This window comes from Ceratina calcarata, unplaced genomic scaffold (genome assembly GCF_001652005.2).
Source record: "Ceratina calcarata isolate Rehan_Ccalc_2016 unplaced genomic scaffold, ASM165200v1 scaffold329.2, whole genome shotgun sequence".
In the NCBI taxonomy this organism is placed as follows: Eukaryota; Metazoa; Arthropoda; class Insecta; order Hymenoptera; family Apidae; genus Ceratina; species Ceratina calcarata.
The window spans coordinates 1,201,785-1,213,403 of NW_017155624.1; the positions used below are offsets into that span (position 1 = coordinate 1,201,785).

At 42.5% G+C, this 11,619-nt stretch overlaps 1 protein-coding gene across 2 annotated transcripts in view; it reads left to right on the forward strand.

Moving 5' to 3' along the window:
• Positions 1–4,291: 4,291 nt before the first annotated feature.
• LOC108624831 (hemicentin-1) overlaps positions 4,292–11,619 on the forward strand; it is a 110,226-nt gene continuing 102,898 nt past the window's right edge. The window contains exons 1-2 of one of the 2 annotated variants that reach the window (XM_026813383.1): positions 4,292–5,122; positions 5,209–6,143. In XM_026813383.1, coding sequence (XP_026669184.1) covers positions 6,029–6,143 — 115 coding nt within the window. In that variant the 5' untranslated portion in view covers positions 4,292–5,122; positions 5,209–6,028. Of the gene's footprint in view, positions 6,144–11,619 lie in introns of both variants that reach the window. The other variant, XM_018024391.2, reaches the window with a different exon arrangement.

The following is an 11,619-nucleotide window of genomic DNA, read 5'->3' on the forward strand; positions in this document are numbered from 1 at the left end:
AATAAGGAAATGGAGATCTTCTAAATGACTTTTTATTTTCTAATAGCGATGTTAATCTTCGTATATTATGTTGGCTTATTAACGACGCATACGAAGATATACGACGTCAAACAAATCCTTTTATTCTTTATTTTGCATCACAAAATCGTCTTTTGAAATTTTTAATTCCCTTTTAAAAGAAAGACTGCAGTATTTCAATTTTTCAATAAGGATATTAATCTTTTAATGTACAGTGATGAATGCGTATGGCAACGAGTTTAAAGCGAGACATAAAAGTTAGCTCGAAACCCGGTGGATTTCACATAATGAATAATTATTGTCAGTTAGTGAACGGCCCTAACGGAACTGCCTACCATTTTAAGATTAATGGATTTTACACCGGTTATCCAGTGTCAAGCCGGGTCGGTATTGGTACATGCGTTTCTGCGTCTGCTGGCCAATGATACAAGCATTTAGTACGCTCCTCCATGCAGAGATTGAATAGGTACAGGCGAAGAGGGTTTGCATTATGCATGAAACGTCTACATATGAAAAATAATCTTGGACGTAACATTAACGATGGTACAAGAAAGATTCTATGAATTTGTCTTCTAATTCTGGTATTTAACGAGTTAAATATGATTAATCAGCATTTTATTGGTACTGACAAAATCCGATCGTTAAAAATTGTAAAATCTTCTCTGATATTCTTCTGTTATAAATCAAACGCGTATCATTACTCAGTACAGACACGAATTGTAGTTTCGCAGTGCAATTCAGTTGAAGCACTGCACATTCCCGAATAGATTCGATTGTCAATTTAATCGAGCATTGTAATTGTTCGGTTTCCATATCAACAAGAGAACAATTTTCTCTTGGCAACGGAAAATTAAAAACCGCGAGTATGCGGATCGCAAATTAAAAACGCGAACAGAGGAACATAGTGCGCAGCTATCTGGATGTAGATAAATTATTGTTCGTATTCCAACATGCGTGGCCGGCGCACGTATCATGCTCGTATACGCACGTCGATCGTACTCTCCGATTACAATTTGATCTCGACAAGAGCCGAGGTTTTTCGAACAGCATCGAATCCGACACCATGCGGGCTGCGCAATTAGATTTTCACTTTATTGAATTCCTACCTATTTTCTACGCTTGGAAATTACTAGACAGGCAGGCGCGTGTTATGCGAGAAAGATGTAGTAGCCATTTATGGTCAGACAATTTTAGTCAGACGTTAATTGTCCAGTTCATGCTGAAATACTGCGTACAGTTAACGTTGTTCAAGAACTCAAACAATTTTCAACGCATTGAAACTACAGGAATTAAATTACAGATACATATCTTTCATAAAGTGAAGATAGTTGTTACGAAATAAAAAAAAGTATCATTCGTAGCAGCATCATTACTTTCGGCTGATGGGAAAAAAGTTGTATCGAACGTTACAAACCCTGAACGTTTGCGAAACAGCGTTGCACATACATAACTAAGCCAGGAGTGTTCTCCAACGTTCAAAGGGGATTTAGGAAAGGTACCTTCGCAGATACCTACTCGATGAGGATTAGGAAGTGATTTGCAGGCGATTCCCGATAGCGACGGAAACACGAAAGCCGGAATTTATCGCGATCACAGAGAGAGGGAGAGAGTTCTCCTAGTCATGAAGTTTCGAGGGGTGTTATCTCGCGCGTGCACCACCTATGCACGAACTATCAGTTTTCATGAACATGTTTATGACGCAAATAAGCGTTCATGCCCCCACCACCAATTACTCCCGTTCCAATCGGAACATATGCTTCGTGATGCTCATTAACCTCGTTCCGACTTGGCCCGTGCTTAAATCTGCAAACGGGCTAAAGTTACCGCACACGACCCAACACGCCGTGTCAGTGAAATGTGTTTTGTGTATCGAACGCCGCTTCCTTTCGGACGCGATAACGCTTATCACGGTATTACGAAGATTAAACGCGCGTTCGTTTGCCTCGTTTGCGTTTTAATTTCGAATTGGCATTTTGAAAGAGTTACCCCCAACGAGTATTCGCGGGGATCATGCAGGTACTCATATTATGAACAACATTTCGCTGCCTCTAGAGAGATATTTATTGTATAAAATGCATAACGACTAGTTATATTATGTTCGGAAATTTTAAAGACGCTTTTAGGATCAAACCTCATAAAAACTACAATCTACTTTAATTTGTATTTTTATTAGTACTAATGTGCACTGATATGCTTTAACAATTCACTTTAGAATCGTCTGTAGCGTTTTTCGCAATTCTGCATTGCACATACTTTATTTTCTGCATACGTACACACGAGTCGATTTTATCCCAGAATTATTTGATGAAAAAGAAGCGCATAAAGCATGCAGTCATACGTAGACATTTATCCTGAAATCAAAAACAATTTATTTGCAGATAACGAAGGAAACAAGAACAAACTGGCACCACGAATCACGAATCAACTTGACAGCTGTATTATTGCAACACGGTGCAATGTCATAACTTCACAGCGTGCAATTGACAGAGATTAATGAAAACTAATAATTCTCGTTTATAGAGACAAACGTAAGTAGCGGAAGTCATAATAAGATTTATTTATTCCCGGTACTCCTGCTAACCAGTTGACGTCCCTTATTGTATTCTCAATGCAAAGCGAAGTTACATTCAATTCCTCTTCGTAACTTAAAATGATATTTCTTTAACGATTGAATTCATTGCAAACAATATTTATAAGTACGAAAACGACACTGACGAATTTTCAAGGATTCCACGTTAAATGAGATCATTTGAAAAGTATTTCATATCTACTTTAAGTAAATAGAAATATTTTCAAATAAAGCATTGTCATTTAATGAAGGAAGTTGATAGTCTGGAAATCGTATCTCTGAAGTTGTTCATCGCCGTGAGCAGGCTTCGTTAATCAAAAGCCTCATTTCGAGCCACGCAATTTTCCAGCGAAGAGAGTAGATGACTATGGTCGGTTCCCGGAATAATCGTAAATAAAATGATGACGAATAAAATAGTCAATCGGCTCGTATAAGCATACTTTTCGATGTATGCATATTTCATAGCGGATAACCTGAGTTGCCGTACGTTTCCCAAAACGATCCGAACCCAAAGCAGCATGAATATTAACCGATTTGCACGATATTATGAAACGAGTGAATTACGGTCGCCATCGGCCCATAAAACCTATTAATTTCGCAAATGGTTAGAGTCGAATAAACCAAGAATCTCGCGACTCGTGTACGCAAAGTGGCAATTTTTAAGATTGCCTCTATTCCCCGTTCGCTTTCTCTAATAAAAACCGTTTTGAATTTAGAGAGTGATTCATTTCGGAGGCGAGGATGTTCCCGCATTCTTGGTATATTGCCAGCTTTATTAACGTTTTCACCCGGACAGTTTCGGTTTAGTGTCACTCGTTTTTTATGAGGTTTCGAGAAACGCGTTTGAATATTTGCACTCATTACGAGTAAGTACATCTTGGCTCACGCGAGCCTCGAGTCTTATCTGTGCCCATAATTATGAAAGTGGTCTAAGTCAAAATTAAAAAAAAAAATGAATTTATCACTTATTTCACGCGACAAATTCATGTCGTGTGAAATAAGTGATAAATTCATTTTTTTTTAAATTTTGACTTAGACCACTTTCATAATTATGGGCACATCTATGTTCATGCTTTTCCTCTCTCTCTGTTATTGTCACGCTTGGACAGTCGACATTGTTTAGTTCTTTCCAGTCTGCAGTTTTTCACGCTCGACTGACGAGCGATTCTAGGAAATCTTTCCTTCGGATATATCGGTCAAGGCCAGTGTCGAACGGTAATTTAAATATCCGAAGATTACTATATTTCTAAAGTACAATATTGCTGTTCTGTCTATTTTTTTTGCACGATTTGTTCTCGTATTCTTGAAAGTGATAAAGACAGGAAATATTCTTTCGGCAGTTGTTTTTTTCACAGCGAGTTCTTGCCACCATCTCGCCGGTCATTTGAGGAAGGTGTTGCATGCTCGTGAAACGGCTGTACCGCCACGATTATGGCGACTCATTAGCCGCGTCACTAAATCATAGCGATCACCGCGCGGTGCGGCTCCGAATAGCGGCGTGTGCATGCGTGTGCTGCGAAGAAAGCATGGGGTTGAGGCAAGAAGAGGCTCCGTGGGAGGGTATGAAAAGCAAAAGGTAGAGGTAGCGCCGGCTACGACGAGGACAAACGCATTCCCGCGAGCAGGACGGGTAGAGCGAGCGTGCCCGAAGTCGGCCGAACGTATCCGAAGACAGCCGAACCGGCTTACGGCGGTCCTTCGCGCTACTCAATGGTTTCAGTACCGAGCCGCCACGGGTCTGGACTCGACGTGGTCCCATTAAGTCAACGATTAATCATCGCCTTGTTTTCGAACGCGTGAACAGTGCTCGCGATCTGTGAATTAAAATCGCGTTGGTGGAACGTGATTTCGGTTTACGTGCCCTGCCCCGTGCGCACTTGATCACCGTCGATCGACAGTTCGTTCGTGGACACGTACGATGACAACGACATTAGGTTAATCGAAATCCGGAGGGGATCCCTCTCTTTTTTGAAGATGTGCACTCGCGATTGTGAACAGATTTTATATCGGGATCGTGCAACGTTTCCGAGTGAAAGACAGTCGATTGGTGGTGCGTGACTCCCTGCGACCGTCCCCGGCGACTCACGTGCTCGCACGCCGGTGCACGCGATCGAGTTTCACAGGATCCGGCGAAAGGAAGACCGTGTCGTGCGTGTGATAACCTACAAAGGGTTCTTAGAAACGATCCTCATTAAAGAAATTTCTTGTAATTAAGACAGACCGACGGGCCGAGCAATTTCGACCGGCTGATTATTATCGATACCGGCGATTTAATTACTCCCGTACGAAGGACTACGCGCGGATATCCTTCCGTGTACGCGAGCCCCGAAGGGTAGCGGTGCGAGTAACGAGCCATGAGATAGGGGCGAACCGGCGAGTTCATTCGGAGCTAGTGGTGCAGTAAACTAGACCCGTGGTGCAGAGCGTTACTTGTGGTTCGTTTCGATCCGGTCGCGGAGTTGGCCAATTCTCGCGAATCGCCGGGTCTCCCCGTTGAATCTCGAACAAAGCGTACGTGTCTGTATCTCGTGCAAGGTCGGGTTTGTTTTCATCGAGTTCAGCCCCATTCGCGAAGAAGAAGAATGATACTAGAAGTACATGCTTTTTTTGTACAATTGCAGGCTGACGATGAGCTGAAGTGACAACAATTTTCACTGCCGTTTACTGCACAGAATAAGACTTTCGAGAAACTGGAAATTGTACATTGACGTCGAACAGTGCAACGACCCATGATATTTGTGTTCTTGGAGAGATTGTATACAAGATTCAAATTTTACTGCCGCATTTAACGTCGCATTAACCCCGGTGGTTTACTCTACTTTTACTAAACTGGACACACGTACAGCGTTTAAACCTGACTGCCATCGCACACTTTTTTCTACAATTTTTTAGCAACCCTACGCCGCAATCATTCAAGACTGATCATCCAATGAACTTTGTCAATTACTAGAGATTCTAGGGGAACGGTTACTGAACAATTTACCTGCCGTCGTTCGATTGCCACAAGAAGTTCGATCCCGGAAGATTTCTATGCGCAATTAAAGCGGACGGTTATCTGCTAGAATCATCGTGGCAAGGGGAGGAGCTGAGAAGGGAGCGCGCGGCTCTGTTGATCACCGACGTTCGAGGCACCCGATCGGGTGACAAAAGTGTGTTGATTGTCGAGGCAGCATCGTCGGTCGTCGAGGTGCAGAGAAAGGCTTCGGGAGAGGATGTCGACGACGGCGGCGCAATGCAGCAACGGCAGCAACATCGAAAACAAGAAGGAGAACACCGACTGCACCGGCGGCAGCAATTAGTGCTGGTTCACGACGACGGTCGCGAGACTAGGTAACCGCTGAAAGAGCGGGGGCGGTCGGCCCGGGGTGAGGACCGGGAGGCGCCGGTTCTCCACGGTGTGTGTGTGTGCGTGTGCCGGAAGGTGCGCGAAACGAAGACAAAATGTGGTGGTGGAGAAGGTGCCGATGGAATGTCGCGACTACGACCACGGTGTTCGTGTTGTTGAGAATTGCCACGGTGTACTCGCAGCTGGAGATATCTGATCTGGATAAGCCAAGTGAGTTGTACACAGTTATTATTATTTATATCTGATCTACGCGCTCGCTAAATACGTTGGCTCCGAAATTTTTACGGGGACTTCTGATAAATGCTGATACACCGAGCATTTAGGTGCGGTTGCGAATCATCCTTTAAAAAATGAGCAATCAGAACTGCTATTTGCTTCGCTGCTTTATTCCAGGGAATTCCGGTTGGGTCAACAAGACTCCCCGAAATTCCGAAATTTGCAAGGAATTCCGAAACTATCGCCAGATTACAAAATTGTAAGTCCGTGTGCTTATGGAATTTTGTAAACTGGTATTTTCAAAATAACCAAGTGAGCTTCCAGTAAAGTTTAGTTTTTAACGATGAAAGACAGTTCCCGGAGATTTCGGAGTTTCAATCTTTCCGAGTTCTTCATCGCTGATAAAAGAGTTAAACTAGAGCGCACTTTTATTTTCTTTCCTCTTTTCCTCGAAGTTCGCCTGTTAGTTACTTCTGTGGGTGTTCATTTCTTTTGAACACAATAAAGTTCTTACGCAGCTACGTATTTCAACGTTAGAAAATCGCTATATCCGTTTTGCAACGCAATTATACAGGAGCAACAGATTCGTTATCCTGTTGCGAGACGGCTTTGAATTCCACGAACAAACGTTTTCATAAGTAGCTATATTTCCTATTGAAATTCTTGTTGCACGCGAGCTCGTGAGGGCACGAGATAGCCACGCTGGATTTTTAATTAACGCGTCTCCACGCGCGATACGTAACGAGCCGAGATGCAGTATTCAGCAGGCGTTATGCAATCTGCGGATATAAGTGAATTCCTACGTTTCACGGCGAAGTCGCCGGCAAAATTGAGACCGAGCACGTTTTTCTCGGAAACACTTGACAGGTTCTTGCGCTTATATTTCCCCTCGATCCAGCCCGAAGATGATCGAATAAATTTCTTTTGCGTTCTCGTAAACGTCACCACTTAGAATTGAACCTGAACTTTACGTACCATAGATATTGCCTTCTATCCAACAGGATATCCTAAAATAATATCCCTAAATAAATGCACGACACAGTTTTATATTTACTGCAGTTAAATAACTTAACAGTCAGCATATATTAATATTACAAAGAATATTATAGTTCAGTTTCAACGTTCGAAGTATTTTTAGTAAATCAAGATGCTTAGTCAGTTTCCGTGTTTTGGTCGCAGGAAATTAATCTTAAAACCCATCGCAATATATAAAGGCAATAATAAGAATGTGGAACAAGTGCGGGGTTTATCGATTTCGCGAGGGCTGCGCGAAACAAGGCATGTACCTAAGTTGAAGGAACGAAATGACAGTTAAGCTAGTTTAATTAAACCGCTGGTCTAAGCTCCCTTTTGAATTTATCGTCGACTGACAAAGGGAAAGAAATTCTCCACCGAGCGAAAACCGGAAGAGGGGGGAAAAAAAGAGAGAGAGAAAGGGAGGGGAAAAAAATTGGAATTTCAATAGCGAAGTTCAGGTTTCTGGGCCGTAAGATGGAAAATAATGTGGCACCGACTTCGTAACTTCCGAAACTCCGTTGTGAAAGTTCTCTATTTATTAAAACGGCTCTTTCCTTTGCGAACCCTTTAATCACTCTAACTCTCCTCTTTCTCTCCAGTGTTGAACGCGAGGCGCGTCGATACAACGGAACTTCCGTTACTCGGGAGGTTTAATCGTTCGTTACAAATGAATATCGCCGGCATAAGTATTCGCGAAGTTGCTGCCAACTTTTTGAAGAAAATTCATGAAATAACCAATTGAAATTCATTTATGCATAACGGTTTTATTCAATGGAAAAAAGAATTTATATTATTCGAGCCAGATTTATTCGCGCAAGGCGTTCTCGTTTGCCAATTTTTTTAATGATATTCCAGCTTTTTGTGCGCGGGGATTTATTTATAATTTATACGACTCTTTACTCGAATGCTCAGCTCCGCCAGGAGGATATGAAAAAAGCCGCATGAATTATAGGGGCGGTGGGAACCGAATTTCGGCAAAAATACGCGAACAAATATTGCTAGCAGGGAATTAATACTACAAGCTTCGCGACGAGCCCGAAAGCGGTTGATTGCGATTGCAATTGCTGCTCGTTCCAGTTACAAAACTGCACCGCGACGCGACGCGTGATCGAATGTTATCCCCGGGTGTTCGGTTCTGATTTGTTGAACATTTGCTTCAACAGGTGCTGCCGGTAACGAAAAATAGAAAGCGCACGCCGTTCTTTTTTTTTCCCCACTTTTTGTCGGCTGTATTAATTAATAGTTTTAGAGGAACATCGCCTTAACGCTTTTTGGAATCATAGTTCGGCAACGTAATTAATAGGTAGGTTTTGAACGTTTCCTACGATCATCTCGACGGCGGAGTAGTGGTATTAGAAAGTCTCGGAAGAAGAGGGTTCATAGTTTTTGCAGTAATAAAAAATGGTACCGTCGTGTGTATTTTAATTGTGTATCATTAGTCCTGACCAGTCAGAAACTGTCAGATTCATAAGGAATTTATCAATTAACGCAACATAGTTCTTAATATTCTATCACGCTTTATTAATAACATGAAAGTATAGGATATTAAGAGGGTAATTCATAACTGGCACGTTTTATTTATTTTTTTTTCAATCTCGCGAAAGATAAAATGACCAATGGTTCAATCCATTTCCATTAATGTTAGCATCGCGTCGACCGAGTTTCACCGCACGATATTTGCCTGCGATTTTCAAAGATACACCCTTTTTAAAACGAGCTTTTGCACGACTAGCTGTGCGTGCTGAAACGTACAGAGCAGTCTTTTTGAAACGGCGCATCATGCGAAACCACGGCGTAGGCACCACCTGAACGCCTCCATTGAACGGCATCTAATGTCGAAAACCGCTGAAAGCAAACGTCTCTGTGGTTCCTTTACCGCTGGTTAACGGTTTTAACGGGCTAAATTCCGGATTGAAACTGCGGATAGTTTGCTTTTCTCTTCGAGAGCATCCGTTTCTATTCTCCGCCGGTACAATGACCCTCCAGATAAAGTTCTGACAGAGGTCAATAAAAATACTTTAAAATATTTCTTTACTACTTGAGGATGTATAGGCTATATACTTAAGCAATGCTAGCATGTTGAATTTGTTATTGTAGATTCCTATTACTATTAAAAAGATAAAATTATAGTGATCTCAAATTTTTCATAGGTNATCTACAACTTTTACTTGAAACATTTCTCGATATTTTGAGAAAAAAAAAATTTTCGATTTTTCCGAGATTTTTCCAAGGGGTACCCCTTCAGATTTCGCGAAATTTTCGTTTTTTGTGAATAACTTCTAAACCGTTGGATATACGGGAAAATTGCATCAGATCTTTCTTGTAGAGGATGACGAGATCTACAATTTCCATGTAAAAATTTTTCGCTAGCGGCAATAGTTAACGAGTAATTTGCAAAAAACTGTTTTTTCGTTTTTCGTCAATAACTCGTAAACTATTAATGGTAGCAAATAATTTTTACATGGTAATTGTAGATCTCGTCGTCCTCTACAAGAAAGGTCCTATGCAATTTTCCCGTATCTCCAAGGGTTTAGAAGTTATTAAGGAAAAACGAAATTTTTTTCCAAAAGTTCGCCGTTTCGACGGTGGGATGGTCGGATTTTGTCAACATCAATAAAATGCCATATAATCATACGTAACTCATTAAATATCGAAATTAGAAGAAGAATGCACTATTTTTAATTATAGGAAATGTGTTTTTCTAAGGTACATAAACTTTTGGGATTAACTATATAGCCAATACATCCTTAAAAGGCGTCAGTGAGATGTTTCACTTGTTCGATCCTGGATCGGCAAAAGTTCTACGACACGTACCACTTTTCAGTTTGGCGACGATCTATAATGAACGATCGATATCCGTTTTACAACTTGCACGTGGTATTTATTATCAGAAAGAGCTAGTCGACTCTTAAACGCATTAATCGCGGCACGCCCTCGACCGTGCCGATAAATCTCGCTGTGACAAGGGGGGGGGTGACCAGAGCCACTTGGAGTAGCCAAAGAGTAGACGACACTCGAAAACAGCAATTGCAGCAGCATCACAGCTCTGCGCGATGGTAATTAATTTTTTTGCGTGGCTCCCCCGGAAGCGGAGGAGCCGCGGAGTGACCACGAAATCGGCCTAATGGCCGGCCATTTGTCATCCCGTGTACGACGGAAAGCGGTTGAACTTCGCCTTCGTGGGGGTGAATGGCAGGGAGCCTTACACGAAGGACGATAATTTGCACGCGACCTCCCGACACACGGCTACCGAGCTGTACGGCTTAATGGAAACACGAGAAACGGGTGTCGCTGAATCGAGATTCGGTCGAAGCCAAGTGACGTGGCGCCTTAGCCCTCCAAACACGCGGCACTCGAAACGGTTTTATCTGACATCTAACAGTGATAGATACGAGTGGGTCGCGTTTAAACGTCGTCGTTGATTGAAGTAGATTGAAGACGGGGCGGCTGCTCGAGGTTTGTTTGCTTTGCTCCTACGCGGCCGATGTTCGAGTTGTTAGGACATGATTTTTTATGTTTGAGAGCCCTCGAGAGGGACGGCCAGTTTAAATAAATCGTAAATGTCACGTGTTTGCATGCACCTTTAGGCACTGCTCTTACTATGCTTATTATTAAATCACTATTTCCTCCGTTGTTTATCTGAATTTCGCGAAGCGCATTGTGCAAACAAGGAAATTAAGAAAGAATTAATGAATGGATAATGAAGGAGCGTTAGCGCAAAATAAATGTCGAATTTAATCAGGTACTTAAGTAACGTTTTAACAACGTGGCGCCGCGGACGCTTAACCGACTGTCGCATGTTTTCGCAATTTGGTAGGCAGTTTATTCGATTAAGTCAGAGTAGCGTATCGAAACGTTTGTCAAATTACGGGAATTACACGAATTATCTAGGCGTAATTGTTGTAACGCGCGTCTGCTTCGCCGCGGTTTTCTGTCAAGAATCGGGTTTATGCCGGCGTATTATTATAATTCATTATGCGCCGGGCACAATTACGTCGCCCGCGGTCGCCGGAGCAGGTTTTCCGTGCCGCATACCTCATGGGTGCTCGCGTGGTCGACGCTGAAAACGCCTGCGTTATCGCACCCGCGGGTCTCGTTTCGCAAAACTGCGATATAGGTAACAAGTGGATCCAATCCGATGGAACCGCGCCGCGCCGATTCCAGCTCGTAATCCGGCAATGTCTGGATTTTTCACGAATTTTATCTCGGCGCCCTGCGAGCAATCAAATGTTCTTCGCTTATGCCGGATCCCGTTCGCGTTGCGCCTCAGCGTTGGGAATTTTATTAAACCAGTCGCTCTGCGTAGATATCAAGTGTCTGCTGGAATATAGTGAATACGAAGCACTTGGCGATTATTGAAATTGCGAAATTTTCAATGAACGAGAAAAAGTAATTACGTTTGACGTAATTATTAACACTAGAAAGACTGAAACTTAGTATATACCTATATTGC